Source organism: Danio rerio, chromosome 6 (genome assembly GCF_052040795.2).
Source record: "Danio rerio strain M-AB ecotype USA chromosome 6, GRCz13ab, whole genome shotgun sequence".
NCBI classification, from domain to species: Eukaryota; Metazoa; Chordata; class Actinopteri; order Cypriniformes; family Danionidae; genus Danio; species Danio rerio.
This window is the reverse complement of record NC_141026.1, coordinates 5142008-5168934: the sequence shown is the minus strand read 5'-3', so window position 1 is coordinate 5168934 and position 26927 is coordinate 5142008. Positions and strand designations below refer to the sequence as shown.

Genomic DNA, 26927 nt, shown 5'->3' with positions numbered 1-26927 from the left:
GTATTTAAGGTTTACAGGGACTTTCCATAGGTGTAATCTATTTTATACTGTCAAAAATGTCTAATTATATTGCTTTATCCCTAAATCCAAATTTTGTAAGAATGTCAAAAGACCCCGTTAAGTTTGGTTTTGAAGTGTTTTGAATTACAAGGACACAATGCATGTCTTCATAAACCACTGTAATGAAGTACAACTAGGTCAAACTCATGTCATTTTACAAATAAAATGTTCTTGCAAACCACCAGTACTAGCACTTACACATGTTGGTATTGGGGGTTTACAAGGACTCTCCATAGATCTAATGTATTTCATGCTGTAAAGAAATATTTTTAATATTTCCCCACCCCTAAACCCAACCCTCACAGGAAACCTGTGATGCAAACAGCATACAAACTGAAATAACAGTATAAAAACATATATTAATTCAACCAATGCCCACCCCGCCCCTGCAGTGTCTTTATAATGCAGTATGTAATGAATAGGTGTTTAGAAAAAATGAGAAATCATGAAATAAAGTAGAGCAATAAGAACGAGAGATGCAATTTAACCAGTTAAACTCTGCGTACCCAGTACCGGGTCCATGACGCCATCGAGTTTCGCTTTAAGATTTAAAGGGCTAGGATTACACCAGACCCCCTTAAGTGGTTTCTTATATAGAATCTATATTTTATCCACATATGCATCACTTTGGTACCACTTTTGTACAGGTATTCTACTGTACAAAAGTTATTTACACTTAAATACACAGTAGTTTGGATACCCGAGCTGGGTATTGAACATTGGTTCAGTTTCATATTTTTCACATGACACATGTACGAGTTACAGCTCAAATGAAAGCTCTTGCCGGTGCTCATACGGTTCTAGCATTCTTTTTACTGAATTATATTCAAATATCAAACAGTTGCCGAATGAATTGCGGTGTTTCCATGGCGCAGAAGTGAAAACGATACATTTAAGATCAATAAGCAGCCCCAGATAGCACAGACAGCTGTCATCTCTTACCTTATGCTGTGCGCTTCAGGGCCATTTCTCCTCTGTTTTTGAGGTGATGTGCATAAGTAATCCTTTTATATGTCTGATGTGGTCCAAACACAGTAAATTATGTTTGATCAAACAAAAGAATAGTGAAATATGAAAACAATGATCGATCCCTGTGGCTTGTACAGCACCTCTCATCAGTTGGAATGCAATAACTTTTGCATAGATTATGGTAGAGACATTTTTGTTTTTTTCCTATGATTACAGACATGTGCAGGAACCACCAAAATTAATTAAAGCACACTAGACCACACAGAACCTAAAAGGTACACTTTCAAATTTGAGTTCATAAAAAATACAAAAAGTGCCTCTTTTTTAGGTTTTTATTATAACACAGACAACATATACAGTCATTTTTAACACTTTCAATAGTGTTTTATGAAAATTTAAAGGGTTTTCTTTAAAAATATACCTTTTTTTTTTTTTTTTTTTTGCATTTACACCTCTGCATGTGGATTTGGGAAGCTTTTAAATTTGGGTAGGCAAAATCCAGGCGGAAATCCCAAAATAACAGCAGAGTTTAGCTGGTTAAGTAAAATAAAACATTTATTCTAAGTCTTGAACATTGCTTTGTGTATGATTTTAAAGCGTTTTGAATTACAAGGACATCAGGAAAGTCTAAACTAGTAAAACTAGGTCATACACATGTCTTAATACAAAACATAGAGAAACTGTTAATATGCGTAATCAATTTTCCATAGTAAAAACCTGCTACCGTCTCTTTAAAATGGGGTATAAAAAGGAGTTTAAAAAAGAAATCATGAAATAAAGTAGAGCGTTCAAGAAACAGAGAAACAAATTATACAAAATAAGACATTTATTCTAAATCCTGCCTATTTTTGGAGTAAAATACATGGAAATTTTATCATCAGCTGTAGCTCAGATCTTAACCATATCTTTAAGTATGATTTTTAAGCATTTTGATTTACAAGGACATTATGAAAGTCCTCATAAACCACTGTATAGATTACATCTAGGTCATACCAATGTCACTATCTTAAAACCTGTCCTCGTAAATCACCAAAACCTGTACATACACACACACACACACACACCAGCATCATCATCAGCATCATCCCTTTTGCATCACTAAGCCAGAATGAGTGTAACCTGCAGTCGTGCACTTCTCGAGGACATTAAGACATTTTCCCCCCGCACTCCTGCAGGCTTCATGTATTGATTAGCGTGGCCCCTGACCGCGATCGCTGCGGTGCCAGGGAGTGTGTCATGGAGATGAGGGGCCCCTGCTGTCCGCGGGGCCCTTTCCTGAGCCTCCAGTCTCTCTCCGCAGCTGACGCCCCTCCACGGCTCAGACACCGCTCATTGCCCTTTCACAACCCTGCCCTTTAAAAGTCGGAGAGGCATCCGGTTCTTTACATTTAGCATCATGGTTCTGGAATCATCCATTATGTGTCTGGGCTGAAAGCACAAGAGCGAGAAGACATTTGGAGAAAGTCATACCAGATGTGCTCATTTTTTTGATGTTAAAACACTTGAAGTACAAATTAAATCAAAAGTAATTGCTATTTTTGTGGTGAACAATTAATCTATGCATGTCTTTAAGAAAAAATAGCAATAGCTTGTCCTTGTAATATAAAATTTAAATCTGAAAATGCACTTCTGTTTGTTTTCAGTTAAATTCTCAGATTACGTCGATCAAAGGTATTGGGCGTGGCTAACATACTTAACCGCACTTAACCCTCCTGCTGTCAGTTTTAACAACAAACACAAATGGTGAAAAGATGTCTGTTAGCTTGTAATAACTAATAACTGTTAGCTGATTTAATAAAAGAAACGCCTACTTTAGGACATCCAATCAGCTCGCTATAGAAATAACAAGACACGCCCACTTTTTTCTCATTTAATTCCATTTCTTGGCATGTGCTATTGGTGAATTAAATAAACTAAATTGGCCCTAAAGTATGCTTGTGAATGCGAGAGTGTATTCGTGTTTTTACACTGGTTTGTGGCTGGAAAAGCATCCGTTGCGTAAAACATATTCTGGAATAGTTGGCGGTTCATTCCGCTGGGGCGACCCCTGATGCTTATCAGTGGTGATGAACTGCAGCTGTGTGTGTGTAATCAGGAGGTGAGCTGAAACTGGTGTGTGACTGCAGGACATGATGGGATTTATAGATGATGTAATGTGTAGAGTGCCCTCTAGTGTTTCTGCTGGGAACTCTACTTGGTGATCGTGACAACACCAATCAGTCAGACCAACAAAAAATAATGAGTTAAACTAATATTTAACCTAACATAAATTTGTTGACATGAATATAGTCAATATAGTTTTTTACAGTGTACACTGTAAGAAATATCAGTTAAGTCACAGTTTCCATTTTGTGATTCATTTTCGGTTTATTTATTGCTGTGTATTGCTGTTGATCTCTGCTCTGTTGACTTGTAATGTTGAAAGTTCAACACTAACAGATTTACAAAGTGACTTTTAGTGACAGTTTAGTAGTTTGAAATAATATAATGTATAAGAAATATTATATATAGAGGAATAAGTCTGTAAAATGACAGAAAATATACTGGAAGTTTATTACAAGGTTTTTGTTGCGTAATATACCACACCGACCCAGACAATAAATAACATTAAACTATTAAAAATGTTCATAAAAGTCACCTGTTCAAACTTTTTGATGTTAAAAGTTTAGTAGTCGCCAAAAGCCTAGTGGTTAATGCATCGACATATAGCACCAAGGTGTTCACGGTGACCAGAGTTTAATTCCCATCTTGAGGTCCTTTGCTGATCCTTCCTCCCCTCTGCTCCCATCACTTTCCTGTCTATACTCTCTGCTGTCCTGTAAATTAAAAGGTGAAAACACTAATAATAATTTTAAAAAAAAAACTTGTTGGGGTGCCATAATGCTGAAAAAACAAAAACATGAATCACAAAATGCTGAAAACTGCTAATTTATTGGTATTTTTTAACAGTGTAGTAACCTCCTAGTTCCACCATCAGATTTGTACATTTGGACCTTACATTGAAAACCCAAAGACATCAAGTTAGCACATAAACCATCAGTTAAACAGACACTAAACACATTTTCTATCCAAAACCCCTTAATCAAAGTCCTGTCTGCCAGTGACCAGACACAAAATGCACAAACACCCTATTCCAATACAAAGCGTGGGATGCCACCCTAATTATTACTATCAAACTCTGCTCTACTATGTTTTACCCCTTAATCAAAGTCCTGTCTGCCAGTGACCAGACACAAAATGCACAAACACCCTACTCCAATACAAAGCGTGGGATGCCACCTTAAATATTACTATCAAACTCTGCTCTATTATGCAAAACATCTTAATCTAAGTCCAGTCTGCCAGTGACCAGACACAAAATGCACATAAACCCGGTAACACTTTATTTTGATGGTTTATTTGAGTATTAGTAGACTGTCTGCTTAATATCTGTTGATACTGCTGCTAAACAGACATTGAACTGACTAGTAAACTTTGCAAGTACATGTCAACTCACATTAACCCTTACCCCAACCCAACAGTCATAATCTAATGAGAATTAGTTGGCATGTAGATGCAATGTAACGTAAATTCAACAAACAGACCATCAAAAAAACTGTGACAAAAAACCCTACTCCAATACAAAGCATGGGACACCACCCTAATTATTACTATCAAACTCTGCTCTACTGTTCTAAAATCCCTTAATCTAAGTCCAGTCTGCCAGTGACATGTCAACTCACATTAACCCTAACCCCAACCTAACAGTCTACTTATAATCTGATGAGAATTAGTTGGCACACTGTAAAAAATTTGACCTTAAATTCACAGTAAATTACTGGCTAATAATTGCATTACTTTCACAGTAAATTACTGTATGTAAATTCACAGTAAATTATTGTGAGGTAGTTCACAGTAATTTACTGTGGTTTTGTCACATTAAATTATTGTGAAATTACAACCATATATTGTAACTTTACAGTAGATAATAAAGTCCATTACTGTGATTTCACAGTATTATCTTGTAGAATTAACTATATTTTACTGTGAATTTGCAAAACGATTACTGTGATTTAGCAGTAGGTTGCAGTTTAAATACCTGATTTAACTGTAAAGTTACAATTATATCCCGGATTACTGTAATTTAACAGTTTGGTGCTGTAAAATTTCAAAGCAATTTTAGGTCACACAAAAATGAAAATTCTATCTTGATTTACTCACCCTCAGGTTGTTCCAGCTCTGTTAAAAATGTTTTTTTGTTAAACACAGGAATAAAAATATCAAATAATCCTCTTTGTGTCCAAACAACCTGAGGATGCGTAAATGACGACCGAATCTTCATTTTTGGGTGATCTGAGAAGACCCTAAAATCAAAATAAAAACAAACACACATACATTTTACAGATTTATTTAACAGCTTAATGACATCTGTGTAAACATTTCAGAAAACTTTCAAAAGGTGAAGGTGAAGCCTCAAAAAATACTATAAGAACATATTCATAAAAAAATCTGACATCATATGTAGCATACATATAAAAAGCAGTGCTTAAGAGTGCGCTCTCTCTGTCTCTCATTATATATATATATATATATATATATATATATATATATATATATATATATGTATGTATATATATATATATATATATATATGTATATATATATATATATATATATATATATATATATATATGTATATATATATATGTATATATATATATATGTATATATATATATGTATATATGTATATGTATATATATATGTATATATGTATATGTATATATATATGTATATATGTATATGTATATATATATGTATATATATATAAATATATGTATATATATATATATATATGTATATATATATATATATATATATATATATATATATATATATATATATATATACATGAGAGAGAGAGACAAAACTTCTTGCTAAATTAGGCAGTCGTCTATTCAAGGTCAATCATTTTCCTGACAATTTTACACACTTGCTGGTTGATGTGTCTTCTCTGCTTCTTTGACTTCGTCTGTCTCCCATCTCCAAACTGGTGCCCAAAAAGCACCTATAAGCAAAAGGGCAGACAAACAGTTAGCTTCATACACCACTACTGGGACACTACTGCTGCACTACAGAGCAAAATTACTGTTAGCTCAGTTTGAACATGCTGACAATACTGTAGCTCAGTCAAACTGCAATCATTTAAACAAAAACATCTGAAAAACATTTCCATCACAAACACACAATCAAGAACAGTCCAACAACAAATAGTGGTTTTAATGACCTAGGCAGAGCATTTTAAAACAGTTGATTTGATTTACATCTTCTGTTTACAGACTATAATCTAATGCTGGGTTCACACTTATTGCAAAGTTAACACATGCATCACAGCACTTGCTCTTGAATACTAGCAGGATGTTTCTTGCATCAAGCTAATTTTTTATGATTTAAATATTAGGAAAATTTTGCAAAAAAAAACTTGATTGAAGTGATATAGCACTTGTGTTGTATTCATTTCAATCAAGTTTTTTGCAAACATTCAAAATATTTTTCAACGTTTTTTGAGTTTCACTTAATTTGTGCTGCCCAGTAAAAATTTCCCACTATTTATGCATTTGCAATGACTTGCATGTAATCCACTCACCTGAATAGGTAACTTCACATATGGTATAAGAGCCCCATCCTTTTAAAGACAGCTTCCCCTCTGGTCTCCAGCACAGACAAACAATTTGTGTCTGCAACAAGGAATTTAGTTTAACATGTATGTTTATAACAAGGGGACAAGGGGAGTCATGACTTGTGCTCCTATACATTCCTTGTTTAACCCCCCCCCCACCCCCCCCCCAAAAACAAGCCCTCAGTTACAATATTTATTGTAGACATTACCTTAAATTCCAGAGTGCAAAAGGCAACTTCAGCATACTTCAGTTTCAGACCAGATTCAAAGTCAGTTGTGAAATCCAGGTGAGGTCCCATGACCACTCGACCCTCCAAGGAATAAGACTAAAAGGGGGAAAGAAGGACTAAATTAGAGGTGTTTGTGAATAATTAAATTTGTTTGTAGAAACAAAGTTGATATTCCATGCTCTGCCTATTAAAAACCAAGCAAACAAACACACATGCCCAGTAAAATTGCTAATAAAAATAAAAACTATAGTTTAAAAAAATCTTTGTCTAATATTTACTACTACTGGAGGTACTGGTGGAACTTCTGGAAGAAGAAAAAGAGTTTGTACAAGAAACTGCTCACAACAAATCTGTGAAAAACCTGACATTTAAAAATCTAATAAAAATGAGGGAGGCATCAACATTACCTTTAATAATCAAGCGAGGGTTGATTGGTAGCATCAGTGTTTCAACATCAGTGGCTGTGGCTGCAAAAAAATTTGAATATAAGAGTAGAATAAGACTCAACCTAACACACGCACACACTATATATATATATATATATATATATATATATATATATATATATTTAGATTGTGATAATGAATTTAGGTTATATTTGTGTGCTCAGAATTTACACTCACCTCACACTTTAGCTATTATCAGGTACACCTGAACACCAAAAAATAAAATCTACAGTTAGTGACATAAACAATTAGTTCTCATTAGTCAATGTTAGCACTGCATTAACACCAGTGAGAAATATACAATATGTACTGTGTTAGTGTTAGTTTAAAAGAATACAACTGAATTGTATTATAAGCCTCATTTAATAAAACAGTTAAGACTTGTTTCATAATGAGTTTAGTTTATTTAACTAACTTAACGTTAACGTTACAGTGAACAAAATTAACATACATGATGGTCACTAACCGTAACGTTAACTTAAGTGAAGGTCAGAGCTTACCTTAACTTTAGTCATTTCACCTTTACTTCAGTCTTGTACTGAAACAGAAAATGCAGTTAACAAGAAGTTAATTAAAGAAAATTCCCTTTCTTTTTTCAGGAACTAACGTTAACGTTATGCTAATACCTCAGAAAACACTACAAGCACCATCTGGCGTCGTTAATTTCTTGTTTAAAAAAAGGCGCGCTTAAACCCTGTACGTGCGAGTACAACTAAAGTACTCGGTAAATTCCTGTTAAATGACACGCACTATACAGAAATACACATACAACAATCATTTAACGGACAAAAGTCATATTTTAACACTTACCGAGGATGAATCCGTTGGGTGAAGAGACGACGGCGTTGTCTGTGGTGATGGCGCTTGTTTGTGGTCGAGTCGAGTCAGTTCTGTTCAATGAATCGGCTCCTTTAAGTGAACAGTAAAGAGTCGAATTCGGCTCCTTTAAGTGAACAGTAAAGAGTCGAATTCGCCTGAAAACGATTCCGTTTTGTATAATATTGTAAGACGCAAACATATAATTCATTAATATTTCATCATATTGCTTGGTTCGTGTACTGCTTGTACACGAATTGCTTGTTGATCACTTCGAGCTCATGAACACGTCTGATAAAATATCTGAATCTGATTCAATGTCACACGAGTCCTGAACCGAAGCAGTGCAAGAGTAATATATTGATTGAAATATAAAGTTAATTATTTTCTTCGCCATTCAAAATATTACATATCTCTGACTTTAACAATAAGAATAAAGTTTGTTTGGAGTGTATTGAGAATTATTATTTTTTCCTCCCAGGATTCATTTCGCACCATGCTGCATCAAGCTGTAATGGTGGATGAGAAGGCACATAATATTATAAATATTGCTTGTAATATGTAATGAAATAAAGTTTTAACACTTTTTCATGCGAGAATGTAGTTCTTCAAAACTCAAATCTGTGGACTGTTAGTAAAGATTGTGTGTAATTTTAAGTGTGTTTTGCCGGTAGCGGAGATCTATGACCTCCAGGCGGTAACGGCGCTCTTTACTCATGTATCCGCCGAGAGGCGCCTGTCTTCAGGCTAGACATTGGGACAATTGCCCCGTCTTCGATGGCTCTATATGCGTCCGAAAATGAAGTTTTAACTGTTTTTCATGCTAGAATGTAGTTGTTTAAAACTCTAATCTGTGGTTTATTTATATAGATAAAAAAATAATAATTTATATATATATTTAATTCTGAGATTAGTGACCTCCAGGCGATGACAGGTGCCCAATACTCATGAAACCGTCTAAAGCAGACATTTACCCTGACATTGAAATAATTGTTGGCTGTTTAACAGTCTTTGGTTTCATTAATTAATTACTTTTTATTCCAGTTTATTATGTTTTGGCTAAGCACACAGTTATGTTCATTAAATATTATTTCCTATTCTATGTTAACTGTATAAAATTAAATAAAGGTGCAGTACAATCAAAAAGATGTTGGTAACCAAATCGTTTTGGGGGCTATAACATTCTGTTATTATCTGTTAAAAGTTCATTTGTATTAATTTCTACGTTGAGTTTAAAAAAGGTTTGAATTTCTATAACTAACGTGCAAAAGATATAGCCCTTTTCACAGTAATTTGCTGTAATCATGCTACCTGCCGTAATTTCACAATAAAATTATGAATACAACATATTACTGTGAATTTTTCAGTTAAATACTGTGAAGGGATACTAATGTAATTTACTGTGAAAAATTACAGTAACTTGTTGTGAAAACCTGGAAATTTTTTACAGTGCATGTAGATACAATGTAACTTAAATTCAACAAACAGACCATCAAAATAGTGTGACCAAACACCCTACTCCAATACAAAGCATGGGACGCCACCCTAATTATGACTATAAAAGTCTGCTCTACTATTTAAAACCTCTTAATCTAAATCCAGTCTGCCAGTGACCAGACACAAAATGCAAATAAATCCTTTTCTAATACAAATCGTGGGACACCACCCTAATTATTACTATCAAACTCTGCTTCTCCACACCTTTCCTGCTGCTTTCTTTCTCCATCCTCAGATGTAGTTTTCTCATCTCCAGCATGGCAGTGCAGAGAAGAGCTGCGTGCCGTGCTTTTATTGCATTGCCTACAGGCTGCTTGAGCCACACGACGCGCTCGTGCTTCTTCCCCCACCCGTACAGCTACACCCCTCATCCTCCATCCATCCGCTCTCAAGGGGCCCCTGGGAGCCCGGGGTGGATTATTATGGAAATGCTATCCTCCGCTGCCCCCTCTGAAGCACAGCTGGGCAGAGCCGTCATTACATGCACTCGGCCAATCTGCTCTGCGAAGGGCAAACGCCATAGTCACCAAGCCAGACTGGCACAAATACATCACATTAAACGCATGCAAGAAACTTCTGGACACCCTACATCAAAATGACCTCCATAAATTTGGCACTTTTGCCTCGGGTTTTATTAGGGCTCCCGTGCTTGGGTGTAAATAAGGCTATAAATATGGTTTCATCTCAAATATTTTATGTCCACCTGCATCCGGTACCTGTTTGTATCGGATATTCTCAGAAATAAAAGCTATGCATAAGAAAGATTTAACACTGTAGTGCATCAAGACAGTAAAGACTGTAAAATTATTCATTGAATTTAATAAAAAAAATTAAGGTAATTGGTTGCAAACTATTTACATGGGCTGCATTTAAACAAATTAGGTTGAACATTACTACATTTCATTTGTTTGTTTAAATATAGCAATATTTGTTTGCAATATTTGTTTAGTGTGTATAGATATACAGTTGAAGTCAGAATCATTAGCCACCCTTAAATTGTAAGCACCCCTGTTTATTTTTTTTGAACCATTATCGGTTTAACAGGGAGCAGATTTTTTCAGCACATTTCTAATCATAAGAGTTTTTATAACTCATCTCTAATAACTGATTTATTTTATCTTTGTCATGATGACAGTAAATAATATTTGACTAGATATTTTTCAAGACACTTCCATACAGTTTAAAGTGACATTTAAAGGCTTAACTAGGTTAATTAGGTTGACTAGGCAGGTTGGGGTAATTAGGCAAATTATTGTATAATGATGGTTTGTTCTGTAGACTATCGAAAAATATATATAGCTTAAAGGGGCTAATAATTTTGACCTTAAAAAAAAACTGCTTTTACTTTAGCCGAAATAAAAACAAATAAGACTTTCTCCAGAAGATAAAAATATTATCAGACATACCGTGAAAACTTCTTGAATCTGTTAAACATCATTTGGAAAAAAAATAAATAAATTCAAAGGCGGCTAATAATTATGATTTCAAATATGTCTATGCATATGTATATACACATATAAACAATCAAATATTTATAATAATTGTTAAAAATAGCACATTTGCCTCAATTTAATATATTTTTAATTGAGTTTTTTTAAACATATTAATTTTGTTTATATTAATTATTATTAAAATATTTATAAATTACTATAACAATATTTATAATATCATGTTGTGAAAATTACCCTTAAAATGTATTAGTTTTGATTTTATTAGGATTAAATAAGACTATATAATTTTTACATATAAGTGTATGTGTGAATTATTTATAATTTTAATAAGTTAATTAAGTTAAATATAATTCTAATAAGTGTTACATTTTAATTATTGAACCATCTGAATGAATAAATGCTAATGTAACTTAAAAAAAACTAATGTTGATAAATATTTTTAATATTATTCATTCGCCTTCGGCTTAGTCCTTTTAATAATCAGGGGTCGCCATAGCAAAATAAACCGCCAACTTATCCAGCACATATTTTAAGCAGCGAATGCCCTTACTGCTGCAACCCATCTCTGGGAAACATCCACACATACTCATACACTAGGGACAATTTAGCCTACCCAATTCACCTGTACCCCATGTCTTTGGACTGTGGGGGAAACCAAAGCACCCAGAGGAAACCCACGCGAACGCAGGGAGAATATGCAAACTCCACACAGAAACGCCAATTGGTCCAGCCGAGGCTCTAACCAGCGACCTTCTTGCTGTGAGGCGACAGCACTACCTACTGCGCCACTGCGTCGCCTATATAATATAATATTTATTATTATATTATATTATATTATATTATATTATATTATATTATATTATATTATATTATATTATATTATATTATATTATATTATATTATATGTTATGCACCATCTAGGGTTGTTTCACAACATGAAAGACAAGACAAAGAAAATGAAATCGAAACTGTACTGGGGTTTGACTTCGGAAGCTGACAAAGCCAAAACAACAAACAACAATTCCTTTATATTAAATCTCTAACTGACCTGATCAAAAATGAAAGAAAAGAAAATACAATTTACCAACCTAACTTAACAAAAAACAGAGGTCAAAGGGTTTTACAAATAAAAGGGCGTCAAACTCCTTACTTTCCCAATTTTATATACACTATTTACAAACTATTTACGGAACAGGCAACCACATTTAAGGAACAATCAAAAAAGTCAATGTACCATTAACAAAGCAAACACGAAACAAACAGTAAAAATCTCTGTAGTCACAAATTTAACACATTAAAAACTCTGCACTATACAACATACAAACGTTTAAAGAACCATGAAGCATGTGACCAAAACGAGATGGCCACCAAGGAAGTTGTGTCATGGCTTTTAAAACACTGTAGGCAAATCAGGAACAAGCAATCAGCTGGAAGTGGCCAATCAGATGTGTTCTATAGGCAAAGCGGAGAAACAGATGAGACAAGATAACCATAGGGTAAAACATATATATTATATTATATTATATTATATTATATTATATTATATTATATTATATTATATTATATTATATTATATTATATTATATTATATTATATTATATTATTAAATATAATATTATATTATCATTAAATATTTAATATAATTAAAATGTAATATTTGTTTATTTATTTTTTATTAAAAATGCATTTAATTAGTGTCATCAAAATGGCCTCAAAAAATGTAATTTGTTTTAGTGCCCCGCATTAAGACTATAAATACATTTTTATCCCAAATATTTGATGTAAACCAGCATTCAACATCCTTATTCATATCTTTGCATTGCAGAATCTCACAAACCACATGTCACTTTACAAAAAAACTGCATGATTTATCTAAAAGGGTCCATATCGGCATCTTACAGAAACATATTTGCATGTATTAATAGCTAAAAATAATAAAAGATGACTGTTTTTAGGCCTAATGTTGTGGTGCTGATTTCAGATGTCGCCAGATGCGTTTGTGTATCAATCACGGGTCTGAACCTCTGAGCGATTGCGTTTAGTTCTTTTCCAGATATTTTTCTCATGCTTGTTATCAGATTAACTCTCCCACTGAGACTTATCATTCACTGCCCAAAAGCAGGGTCAGTCACATCCATCAAAGACTGCATACTCACAAAGCGTTTATAGTCAATGCTGAAAATGTAAATAAAACAGTAACATCATACTCTCTGGTTTATTAAAACATTTTAGTTGTAGCACGAACTCTCTTCGATTTTCAATAAGAGAGTTTAACATATTCTCGTTTTTAAGACGGAGGTGGAATTTGTCACAATGATCCATTAAAAATGCATAGAAGCTCATTAAGTTTTTGCAGAGACAGAAAGCTCTTTCTTATAATCTCGTCCTTTACTTCTTCTTTTTATATGTATTTGCAATATTGGATTCATGGCCACAGCTTTACGAGTCTGCTGAATTCATTCTGTGGATAAAAGACTTTGTTAGATTATTGAAATCAAGATTAAATATTCCACCTGAGACTATTAAAAAGCATTTTGATCATTATTGTATGAATTTTGTTATATATACTCTACCGGTCAAAAGTTTGGGGTCAGTAGGATTTTTAAATGTTTTAAAATAAGCTTCTTCTGCTCACCAAGGCTGCATTTATTACATCAAAAAATACAGTAAAAATTGTAGAATTGTGAAATGTTATTGCACTGTAAAATAACTGTTCAAAGTAACTTATCATTTAATTCAATGATTTATTCCAGGGATTTAAAGATGAATTTTTAGCTTCATTATTCCAGTCTTTAGTCACATAACCCTTTAGATATCGCTCTAATATTAGTTATTATAATTTTGTTATTATTATTATTATTATTATTATTATTATTATTATTATTATTATTATTATTATTATTATTATTATTATTATTATTATTGGAAAAGTAATAAAAGCAATAATGACTAGAGTAATCATTGAAGTTGAAACCGCATACAATAAGTAATAAATAAATATTTAATAAATATTTAACAATTTAACATTTTTTACATTTAATAAATGCCGTCTTGAATAACAGAATATTTTTTATTAAATTATTTTAATAAAATTAATTTAAAAAACTGACCCCAAACTTTTGTGTAATTTTGTTATTATAATTTAACATGGCATGTTAGTAAGTTGCAGTCAATTTACTGAATGAATAAATGCACATTTATTATTTTTTAGATTTATTATCAATTATTTTTAATTATTATTGTTTATATAAAACAATAAACAAAACTTCTGTCTTTAATATCTTTTAAATTATTATAGTATAAGTTTAGAAATATAATTAATAGATTTTTTTTGTTTTTTCAAATGATTTAAAGTAGCAGAATATTTTTTATTATTTAAATTAGGATTTTTATTATTGTTGTTGTTGTTGTTATTATTAATATTATTATCTATGGGTTATGTAACATAATATAATATAATATAATGTAATATAATATAATATAATATAATATAATATAATATAATATAATATAATATAAAATAATATAATATAATAATATAATATAATATAATATAATATAATATAATATAATATAATATAATATAATATAATATAATATAATATAATATAATATAATATAATATAATATAATACAGGGCTGCTTCGGTTTCCCCCACAGTCCAGAAACATGTGGTATAGGTGAATTGGGTAAGCTAAATTGTCCGTAGTGTATGTGTGTGAATGAATGTTGAATGTGAATGGAGTGTGTATGGATGTTTCCCAGTGATGGATTGCAGCTGGAAGGGCATCTGCTGTGTAAAAAACATATGTTGGATGAGTTGGCAGTTCATTCCGCTTTGGCAACCACGGATTAATAAAGAGACTAAGCTGAAAAGAAATTGAATGAATGAATAATAATATCTATATTATCATTATTATTATTATTATTATTATTATTATTATTATTATTATATATTATATATATTTATATATGTATATTTCCTACTTTGAAGTTTTGCTATTGATTGAACAATTTAATATATTTTTAAAATTCATTTTATATATCATAAAACCTGTAATTTATTGATAATGTTTTCAGCTATATTATATTATATTATATTATATTATATTATATTATATTATATTATATTATCAATAAACTATATTATATTTTTATTCATAAATATTAAAATAAATTTTAAAAAGTATATTGTTTTAACTGATTAACTGATATTGATTAATATTTACACTTAGAAAAAAAATCTGCATTTCTTACAATAACATTATTATTGACATTAACATCATTAACATTATCATTTAACTATAGGCAAAAATGTTATTTAAAAGTAGCCCAAAAAGATCAGTCACAACTCAAGCTGGATATGCATTTTAATTGACTCAAATTGTTACCTAAAATCGATTCAAATAAAGTTAATGCACAGGCGATCCAAAATCCAAATAAAAAAAGCCTTTTAATTATGTCTATCATGCACATCTTCCACATATACACCTGCAAAACATCCTTCTTGTAATCAAACACACTCTCAGCATAAGGCCTTATTAATTATTAGTGTCCACTTGACTTCATATTGTGCTGCCGGTGGCCTGGTCAAAGATTATAATTACCACTTTGCTGTTTGTATCGTATTCATCTCCTCTTGCCTGTAGTACTGTATTACTCTCCGCTTTCTCTCTCTCCCTCTCCCTCTCTCTCCGTACACAAGACCAAAAGTGCAGGCACATCATTTATTGATAAGACAAAAAGAATGTAATGAAATTATCAATGTTCTTGAATTAATTATGAACATGATTAAGAAAGCTAAAATCTCAGGAGCCGGGATCTCATTACCCATTCAGTCTCAGGGATTGCTTTCATTCAGGGAGAGGCAAAAGCAGCCGTCCGGTCGGCCCGGCTTGAGCAGTCCTCTCTCCTCCTGTTTGGAGCTCCGCTTTTTCCCCTTCTCGTCCCTGATTTATTCGCTGGCGTCCCGCTGGAGCAAAATGAGACCCGCGTCCACTCGCATGTTCGCCCGTAGAGAGGTCCTGACCTTCCCTACTAACTGCAGATCCTCACTGGAGGTAAGAGACACGCTGGTTTACTGGAGAGCGGACGCTATTTTGGAGCCTTGCTAATATCGAATGTTAAGTGTGGATAGTTATTACTGTTATATACACTGTTGTGGAAACTTTTCCATACGTGTGTTTGCATTGGAGGTTTTGCTTCATCTGCATTTCTTTCAACTATGAGTTTCTTCAACTATAAGTTTGATGCATCTTAAGAAATCGAGGACTTTTTTGGTTGGATGTTGCATTAGTGTGGATAATTATTACTCTTATCCGATGAAACTCTTCCATCCATGTGTTTGTATTGGAGGTTTTGCTTCATCTGCATTTCTTAATGAGTTTGTATGACTTTGATTTTAGTTTAAACTGACTTAAAATTAACATTTATCGACTTAAAATGGTGTAGTTTGGAAGCCCTGTGAAATTTATGTTAATATTGAATGGTAATTGTTAGTAATAACTGTTCTGGAAAAACATTTCCATGTGTTTGCATACTGCAAGCTTGAAAGGAGTTTGTAGCCTCTCGTAATTATGGGAGTTTTCAGTTGTATGTTGACTTTAAATACAATGCTTCATCTACATCTCAAACTGGCTTTGTAGCATCTCTGAAAAAAAAATCAAGGAATTTTTGGTTGGATGTTGACTTAAACTGTGGATAATTCTTACTCTTATACACTGAGTGGTGTAAAGTAACTAATTACAAATACTCAAACTTCTTTAATTGAGTAGTTTTCCCAGGATTTTATATTAACTAAGTAGTTTTAAAAATGTGTACTTTTACCCTCTTTTTAGTGCAGTATCTGTACTGTTACTCCACTACTTCAACCTGAAGTCACTACTTTATTTTTTCTTGTCTGTGGGAATTAGAAAAATCTGTTCTGTGATTCCTGTCCAATCACATCGCACATAGACGGTAAATCGCATGATAATGAGCTCCCTCAAGGCATGGGCGATTTATAATTGCAGCAAACTGTTTGGAAGTATTTAAAGTGCCAATAAGATGTCCAAAATCATCACACACATTGACCCAGAGACTGTGTAGATGCATGTCACTGATGAGAAGATGACTGATGTTTACTGTATGAAGACCGAATTGGTCTTAAAACACCCAGCAGGCATAAGACGTCATCATGACGCCAGATTGAAGTTGTACCCCATCGTCATGGGAACGTTGCATTTTGTTTGGAAATGAAAATCAGGCTGATGTCAGAATTCAATGTCAGGCCGACGTCAATGTCCAATTTCAACCGAAAACCAACCAAATATCAACATCTAATGATGTTACAGCTTGACTTTGTGTGGACTTAACCACTATGACGTCGATCAGACGTTGGATTTTGGTTGCCATACTTGATGAATAAATGTCAGTGTTTGACGTCAGTGTGACATTGGTTTAAGATGTTGTATTTTGGTTACTTTCTTACACAACCTAAAATCAACCAAATATCAACATAATTTGACACCGTTACTGACATCAAAATAATGTTGTCTTTAGACGATGGCTAGATGTTGAATTATGGTCACCTGACATCATAACCTAAATCTAACCTAATATTAACGTCTTATGGCATTGTGTGCCTGCTAGGCAATAACTCGATGCACTACAGAATGTTACGTTTACACACATGCACAAATTACATGTAAACACATCAGCTTTTAACAGAGTAACACTCACTATTCACTACTCTTGAGTACTTTTGAAAGGGCTACTTTTTACTCATACTTAATAGTAATATTTACAACAGATACTTTTACTCTACTTGCACAACATTTTTAGGCAAGTAATGGTACTTTTACTTTTTTCAATACTCTTTTCACCACTGTTACTCTTAAACACAGTTTTCCATTCATGTGTTTGCATTTAAGGTTTTGCTTCAGCTGCATTACTTTGTTGTTTGTTGCATCTCAAAAAATTGAGTCATTTTTGCTTCAGTGTTGACTTAAAATGGTGTAGTTCACAAATTCTGTGAGTTTTGTGTTGATATTGAATGCAGATTGTTAATAATATCTGTGCTCCACTGTTTTGGAGGATCTTTCCATGTGTTTGTATACTGGAAGCTTGAATGGTGGAGTTTGTACAGTAGCTTCTCGAAATTCTGGGAATTTTCAGTTGTATGTTGACTAGTATGTTGTCTTTAAATAAAATGCTTCCTCTACATTCTTTGAAGTGTATTGACCCTATCATACACCCGGCGCAATTTGGCGCAAGGCTAGTTTTAGGTTGCCGCAAGAGTCGTTTTGACGTTTTGCGCTACGCTGTTTAAATAACAAATGCATTTGCACTTATATGTGCACCCATAGGCGTTCTGGTCTAAAAATGAAGGCGTGTTGAGGTGCATTGCTGGCGCGTTGCTATTTTGAGAAGCTATAATAGATTGTTCAATAGACCAGATTAGGCCGGTCTATACGCTTCTTTCACGTGGCCGCCATTTTAAAGAACCAAAGCGAGGCTGCGGTGGGAAGAAACCCGGAAGTATAGGACCAGCACTGTAAACATTGCAGTAACATGCTGTGTACTACACACCTCCAGCTGTTGCCGAGATTTCAAAATGCATAAATGGTGTAAACATTACTTCAATATCATTCAGTAAGTTTAATTTAAACAATTAAAAGCAATTTAGCATCACAATCTCAGTGATATGCTTAAGTGTCCCCCTAGGCTTCAGCTCATGGCACTAGTTAAACACTGTGAGGACGCTTTTTTGCTTCAGCCTATGTAACCCGGTGAGTGATAAACACTGCAGTCCTCTACAGCACACCCTCAAGTTGTCTGTAACAGTGTTGTCCTTGTACTGAAGTTTTAAACCCGGCTATTTCCCGCTAACATAGAAGCGCTGCTGAGCGCGGATGACTTGACTGATCTTCACGGCTTTGCGATTCAGTCTCCATGTATCTGTGTTTGGTTTTCACTCAGTTTACCGCTCTTCACTAAGTGCAAACACAGATACACGGACTGGAGCGCAAAGCAGCCATCAAGATCAGTCGAATCATCAAGCAGATCGGTCGGCTTGTCTGTGTTTGTGCTCAGTATACAGCGGTGGGTGAACTGATGACCTTCTCGGCCAATCACAATAATTTCTGTTGAACACATGAACACAATGGCAAATCAGCGCTGTTTTAAGAAAGCCATCAACATTGCCTTAATTCTTAGCGCGAAATTGCCGGTTTTTCTTTTAATTCAGTATCGTGACGAGTCTAATATAGTGAAAGAATCAGTTTATTAACTCGAGTTTGATGAATGGCATCTAAAACGTGTGTTTGGTAAAGAAAACGTTAGCTAACTAGTGCCATTTCCCTTAACTTAGCTGAAAATGAGCTCTGATATCCCTTTTTACATTCACCGTTCATTCGGAACGGACCTTCGGGTCACCCGGAAGGCAGAGAAATGATAAATTTGTGTCACTTTATCTTTGCTGATTCGATATACAGCCAGTTACAGAACATTCCTATGTAACTCCCTATGATACTTCCAGGTTTCTTCCCACCGCAGCCTCGATTTCGCTTTTTAAAAAATGGCGGCTGCGTGAAATCAGTCTATTGTCCTGTGTAGATCGCGGTAGTTGTGCGCCTCGCTTACACATTGCTTAATACACACAAGATGTAGAGCAATACGCAAATATCTTTACATATGAAAAAGAATTTAAATTTTAAAGATATATATAGGATACAATAAGGATATATATATATATATATATATATATATATATATATATATATATATATATATATATATATATATATATATATATATATATATATATGATATAAATGTAAAGGTTTAAAATATTACAAAACATTATTTTCTAGCCTACATAAATATAAAAACCATACTATCATGCCTTCTTTATTTCGGGGGACTTTTTCAGTTTATTCATAACAATTTGCTTTTGCATAATGTTATTATTATTAGCAGTATTATTTATTATATCCATATTTATATTTGTTTTATTTAAAAAAAGCTTAGATTTGCCCTCGTGTCAGATTTTAGACCATATGGGGCACAGCATGTGTATTTTGGGTTAGGTGAGCCCATTAAAAAGCATTGGATGCAGCTCAGATTGCACTGCACCAGGTCTGCATCCAGACCCCTCTCAAAATATCACACTTTACTTTTATGTTCAATTAGTTCATGTTAGGTAATGCATATACTAAGAATAAACAATACTTTTACAACATTTATTAATTAATTTATTATTTGTTTATTACGTTATTTGCATTAAATAACATTAACTAAGGTGAATATATATTGTAATATATGTGTTTGTCATTGTTTGTTCATGCTAATGAATAATATCGTAAAATGTTACCCTATATTTTACCCTATATGTTGAATTAAACTGCAAAATTAGAATACTTCAAGATGAAAATACCAATAAAGACCACCGAATGTATGAAGAGCTTCATGCAAAATATCGCACTTTGCTATTATGTTCAATTAGTTCATGTTAGGTAATGCATTTGCTATCATTAACAATACTTTTACAGCATTTATTAATCATAATCTAACACTTACATTATGAAAATTATAAGTTGTGCTTGTTAATTTAAGTTAACACTCTTAAGTTCATGATTAACTACTATTTGCATTAATATATTATAACTACGGTGAATATATACTGTAGCATATGTCTTTGTCAATATTTGTCATTGTTAGTAAATTAATATTGTTAATAAACAATAAATTAAGTTATTGTTAATGAACATTAATATCATTTTATATATTTTAATATGCTTGTTTAGAGTCATAAATGCACACATTATGAGAAATGTCACTTTTAATACGGACTTTTGATTAAAACCATACCGTTTTCATGCAAATGCCTTTTTATTATTTAATAAAATCCACAAATTTCCCAAACAAATAATGACATGCGAAAAAGTTGCAAATGAAGAGTTTTCTATATTTCCCCAAGAGTCATTTAAGATCCTTCCTTCGCTGAGTATTTGTTTTTTTACCTGCTTGTTTAGTGCGAATATCAAATCAGTCGCTCCAGTGTGAGAATGACAATTGCAATTTTTTTTTCTTCCTCTGCTTCGGTCACATGGGGAAATGTGCACCAGTATCTGGGCGTCCCCAAAGGAATGAAGCCATGCTTTCAGAATCCCATCTCTCCCAACGTCTCTGTCTTCCTCCCATCCTGTCTGTCTCCCTCATATCCCTCTTTTTTTACTTCTCTCCATCTCTTGAGTCTCCAACACACACACATTTATACTGCATTCTAAATCCACCCATAGGAGAACAATATACAGAATATGTCGATACTTTCCCAACTATTTCAAGGTGCTAGAGTAAACATTCACATCTTTAATGTGACCTAAAGAAATATATGCCAAACTATTGCACAATATATCGTTTCAGCATCCACATGGTAATGTGTGCATCTGCAATAGTCACATCCCAGGATATGGAATGTTGCTTTGGATTATAGTTGATTAACACCACATTTGAGAATGCATGAGATTTGAGAAGTCACTCTAAAGTCGAACCAAATCAGGGGTGCGTTTCCCAAACAACGACATAACTCATGGCTGAACTATCATAGTATGATGCATCGTTTGGGAAAAGAACGATGTAGTGACGAGTGTTTCTCAAAACCTCTAGTTTCTCTGTCACAGATCCATCGTTTGATCCACAGTAGTTATAACATAAAAAGGCTATAATGATGCTTTTAACTGGGTGGAGTAACAACTTCTTTAGAAGATGAGAAAATAAATTTAAATAATTTAATATTTATTATTTATTAGAAAATGAAAAAATCCTACTACACTAATAATAATAATAATAATAATAATAATAATAATAATAATAATTATTATTATTATTATTATTAGCATTAATATTATTATTTTTATTAGCATTATTATTATTGTTATTATTATTATTTTTATTATTATTATTATTTTTATTATCATTATTATTATTATTATTATTATTATTATTATTATTATTATTATTATTATTATTATTATTATTATTAGCATTATTATTAAGTAGGATATTGTTTATTTATTATTTATATTTTGAAAAGTCTACCTTTGCAATTTAACACATGTAAACCACTGCAGAAATGTTCTAACCAGCAGGCCCATGTCATATAGGGTACAGATACTTAATAAATAACCCACTATAAATTAAAAGCATTTACGGATGCCATGTTTTTTGTTTTCACAAGCTTTGGAGACGTAACGTAAATTCTGCTTTTAAATAATAGGTCACCTATAGCTTTCGTCATGAGCCACAGCTGTGTTCAAAATTACATCAATGTTTTCAAAGTGCACTGCGAAGGAAATGCAATTGTAAACATGAAGATCGCTAAAACTGAACTGTAAAAATAGTTTGAAAGCAAATTACAGCTAAAAGAGATGACTTTAATGCTTTTTTATATGTAATCATTCCAAGTTTGAATGTTAGAATGTTCTAGATGAATAGGGCATAGGGGGGATAACTGGGAACAGAACACAGACAGGAACTATGTTTCTAACTACAGCTCCAGAGGTGTAGTTGCGAGTGTACAAGTTTGCGACACAGTTTGCAAATGTTCGTTGGAGCGACAGATTTGGTAAACACCAAATGAACAAACTATGTTTGTAATGACGCAACTTGCGACCTTAGTTAGCTAAAGATTTTCAAAAACGCACTAGCAAATGAAAGTTTATCATTTGCATGTGTTTTAATGCATTTCAAGAGGGATTGAAGCATTCAGGCACAAAAAGTACAACATTTGTTATTTTAATAAGCTTGTTTCTACTTAAAGGTGCTGTAGGTTTTTGACTCCTCTAAAGCATAAAAATACCATCATATGTTTGCAGATATTTGGAAAACATGCTAAATGAATGTTCTTGTTTATCTGAAAAACAATGCTAAAGTCAGATATTCTTTGGCTGTCTTTGTTCTAGTACTTTTAACCTACCCAATGCCAGTTTAGCTAATTATATTTCAGCACCCTGGGTTGCCTTGGTGGAAAACCGCGTAGCAGCTCCCGTGGACAGTAGCAGCTCCGAAATGAGCCGCAGATTCAGAGTTCCACATGAGGTTATTAATTAGCAAATAATATTAATATTACGAACATAAACATAAGGTGAGCGGGTTACATTGTAACCTCGTGTCCCAACAACATGCTACGTGATGAGATTTGCAGTAATAAGCAATAGCTGTTTGGACCAGACAAAACATGACAGAAATTTAAATACAGTCATTCAGAAGCGCAGAATATGCACTCACTCCAACGAAATGGTAAGGTTTATAATCTAACTAATACATATTAAACCTATTTTCCATATTTAAATGTACATAATAAATTACTGATATGTGTTGGCTTGCACTGAGTCACAGCTCTAAAGTTCAATTTCAAACAGTTTATTTTGTTTTTAAGATCTGAGGTGAACTATCTGCCGCTGCTTTCAGTATATGGCAATAAATGTCATGTAAAATGGCATTTAAACTCACATTATTAGCATTTAACCCTGAATAAAGCACATGAGCTGTACCTGAGGTGATCAGTTTATCCTGTTGTTCATCTGTGAGAAACAGATGCCATTTCTAAAGTAGAGATTTCAGATGTTGGTTAGGACAAAAACTCCTTTTAGTTTGGAGAATATTCCCATATCGTGTGCCTCTGCTTTTATTTAGAACAGTTCAAATCAGCTTTGAATCAGCCTTTAGGCTCGATAGTCAGGCACACTCACATCAATCTGTCAACCTGCGCTTGCGTGGATTCATCAGCGAAGGAGCAGGCTGAAAATGTGTTTTGATCCAGGGATGCAATACCTAATTCAACCACTGGGTGTCAAACTTACATATTGCACCTTTAATTATTAAAATAGTATAGTTTTAACAGTGCTATTTTAAAGCGTACAATGCATATGATTATACGATTCATGTGCAAGAATATTGCTTGACACTCCAGAAAACCATAACAAAGTTTGTTTTACTGTGTTTCTTTGCTCTATTATATTTATTTGTTTATTATTTTTTAGCCATGATTCACTCCCTCCCACAAAATCACTATAATCAGTCCAAAATTCAAGATTTCTTTTCAAAATAGCGCTATTAAACCATCTGGTATCCATATCGTAGAAAATCTAATTATCGCAATGTTAGATTTGTTTTCAATATCGTGCAGCCTCACACCAAACTGTCCAGATAAAAAGCTTTACATTATTAGCTTTTCTTCTATCGCGTGCTGTTGCTTTTAGTTAGAAAATTCAAATATTCAATCGAATATAGAATATTCAAATTAGCCTTAAATCAGCCTTTAGGCTTGATAGTCAGGCATCTGGCATCTTGCATGGATTCGTCACAGGAGAAGCTAAGGGAAAATGTGTTTTGATCCAGGGGTGCAATACCTAATTCAACCACTGGGTGTCAAACTTACATACTGCACCTTTAATAATTAATGAAGTCTAAACAGTGCTCTTTTACATCTTACATTACATTTGATTATTCAATTTCTGTACCTTAATACTGTTTTACACTCCAGAAAACCATAACGCTGTTTGTTTTACTGTGTTTCTTTGCTCTATTGTATGTATTTGTTTATTATTTTTCATCCATGAGTCAACCGCTCCTACAAAATCACCATAATCAGTCAAAAATTCAAGATTTCTTTCCAAAATAGCGCGATTAAACCATCTGATATCCATTTTGCAGAAAAGCTAAATATCGCAATGAATTTTTTTTTCAATATTGTTCAGCCCTACACCAAACTGTCCAGATAAGAAGCTTTACATTATTGGCTTTTCAAAAAAAAAACGTACATTTTTTGCACCCAACATCGGTCTCGGCGGATAAGAAAGCCTCTGGAGGATAATGAGAGCTCTCTGGCCTGAGGATTGATCCGTGTATTGGATCTCACATAAGACTGCTGTTACTGGATATTACCCAGCGCTATCGGCCAGCCGTGATGGCCTGGTGATAAGAAGTGCTTACCAAAGGGGAAGCTCCTAGAGGGCAGATACGGTTTCTCAGCCGCCCTCGGGGGACCGTCAGCCTCATGCTGCTGAGCTCAGGAACTTTCTACCTCATCAAGTAAATTCAGGGCCTTATCAAGTTACCAAGCAAGGCCTCTTCCAGTCCGACAAATATTTCTGCCCATTGTCACTGTCAGTGCTAAAAGAGCCGCTCACATTACAGGGCTCCTGCTTTTCATTGATAACCGGGGAAATTTGGGAAGTGATGGATTTGTTTGGGGGGGGCTGCTGCGCTCTGGAGGTGCAGGGAAGGTGAAAAACTTTGCACTTTAGCTGACTTCAAATTCTGGGTGACATTTCGGATTTTTAAGAACTTCCCATTGGAAAAAATTGAAATAAAAATCACTGTAAGTGATAAGTACATGCTACAATTGATGTGTAGGGTGTGAGGTACTGTACAGTTGATGTCGAAATTGTTAGCCCTCCTGTTAGCCAAAATGTTTCCTGTCATAAAGGGTAGCCCTGCATTTCCTATAATTTTTATTTTTTATTTTGGCTAGAATAAAAGGATTTTGTCGGCACCAATAGCCTAGTGGTTAAGTCAGTGGTGTGGGCAAACTTTTTAGACCCAAGAGCCACATCAAGTTTTACAAACCAAGTGAAGGGCCACATGTCAAATCCTTCAAAAAATAACGTTTGTTTATATGAATAGAACATGTAATATCAGACAGAAACATGTCACATTAACACAAAACTGGTTTTTTAATAGTTATTGTTGAGTCAAATTTACAAGTCAAATGAATTCACGCTGCTATTTATATTTACTCATCAATCATCATAAAACAATAAAATAATCCCTAATAACATAATAATAATAATAATAATAATAATAATAATAATAATAATAATAATAATAATAATGGGCGAGGCAGTAGGTAGTGCTGTCGCCTCACAGCAAGAAGGTCGCTGGGTCGAACCTCGGCTCAGTTGGCGTTTCTGTGTGGAGTTTGTATGTTCTCCCTGCCTTCGCGTGGGTTTCCTCCGGGAGCTCCGGTTTCCCCCACAGTCCAAAGACATGCGGTACAAGTGAATTGGGTAGGCTAAATTGTCCGTAGTGTATGAGTGTGTGGATGTTTCCCAGAGATGGGTTGCGGCTGGAAGAGCATCCGCTGCGTAAAAACTTGCTGGATAAGTTGGCAGTTCATTCTGCTGTGGTGACCCCGGATTAATACAGGGACAAAGCCGACAAGAAAATGAATGAATGAATAATAATAATAATAATAATAGTACTAATGTAATATTTTAGTGAAGAATAGAAAAGATATTGTCTGATAGAAAAAATCTCATATTAACACATTAAAAATGATTCTTAAAGTTTACCATTCAGTCAAATTTACAATAATCTATATTACTCTACTTTTAGAATATACAGATCAATCATCATAACACTTGATAAAACCACAAATCTTTGATAAAAGAACTTTTCAAAGTAGATTTGAGCATGGAATATATATTCTATGACAAAAACTAACACATTTAACCAGCAGTTATTATGTCATTTGAGTCAAATTCACAACAATCTCATTTGAGCTTGTATTAATATGCTTTTATCAATTATTATAAAACTATGAGATAAAACGGAAGAAGAATCTTAGTCTTTGTTTTTCTAAGTCATGTTATTATGAGTGTGTTAATGTGAACAGTGAGCCTGAAAATAAAGTTATATTAATATCAAGAGCAACACTCTCGCAAAATAAAAATTTAATTTGCTGTGGTTGAAGAAGCTGTGTGAATCTTTTCTTTATTTACTAAATGACTTGCGCCTCAGAAGACAATGCCGACACAC

The 26927-nt window shown here is 33.5% G+C and overlaps 1 protein-coding gene and 3 long non-coding RNA genes across 15 annotated transcripts in view; 2 read left to right on the top strand and 2 right to left on the bottom strand.

The window, feature by feature from the left end:
* The window catches only part of LOC137495912 (uncharacterized), a 461128-nt gene that overhangs the window by 356951 nt on the left and 77250 nt on the right, over positions 1 to 26927 (top strand). The gene's annotated exons all lie outside the window — the stretch shown is intronic.
* LOC147843323 (uncharacterized) lies at positions 443 to 4617 on the top strand. The gene is made up of 3 exons (XR_015493113.1): positions 443 to 1249; positions 1295 to 1754; positions 2330 to 4617. It is a non-coding gene; the product is annotated as an uncharacterized LOC147843323 (long non-coding RNA).
* LOC147843321 (uncharacterized) lies at positions 1345 to 25073 on the bottom strand. Of its 2 annotated transcripts, none has more exons than XR_015493108.1 (3): positions 24929 to 25073; positions 3668 to 3868; positions 1345 to 2457 (listed from the first exon to the last, which is right to left on the bottom strand). It is a non-coding gene; the product is annotated as an uncharacterized LOC147843321 (long non-coding RNA). The 2 variants fall into 2 exon arrangements; XR_015493109.1 differs by having other exon boundaries at positions 3668 to 3845; positions 24929 to 25043.
* LOC147843322 (uncharacterized) lies at positions 5888 to 8228 on the bottom strand. 6 transcript variants are annotated; one of them, XM_087256483.1, is made up of 8 exons: positions 8173 to 8228; positions 7863 to 7900; positions 7540 to 7567; positions 7324 to 7383; positions 7195 to 7220; positions 6896 to 7012; positions 6654 to 6744; positions 5888 to 6074 (listed from the first exon to the last, which is right to left on the bottom strand). In XM_087256483.1, exons 4-8 carry the CDS (start codon positions 7355 to 7357, stop codon positions 5992 to 5994), a joined length of 351 nt encoding a protein of 116 aa, XP_087112609.1. In that variant the 5' UTR covers positions 7358 to 7383; positions 7540 to 7567; positions 7863 to 7900; positions 8173 to 8228; the 3' UTR covers positions 5888 to 5991. The 6 variants fall into 6 exon arrangements, with proteins under 6 accessions (XP_087112609.1, XP_087112610.1, XP_087112613.1 ...); XM_087256484.1 differs by having other exon boundaries at positions 7324 to 7377; XM_087256485.1 differs by lacking the exon at positions 7195 to 7220 and having other exon boundaries at positions 5890 to 6074.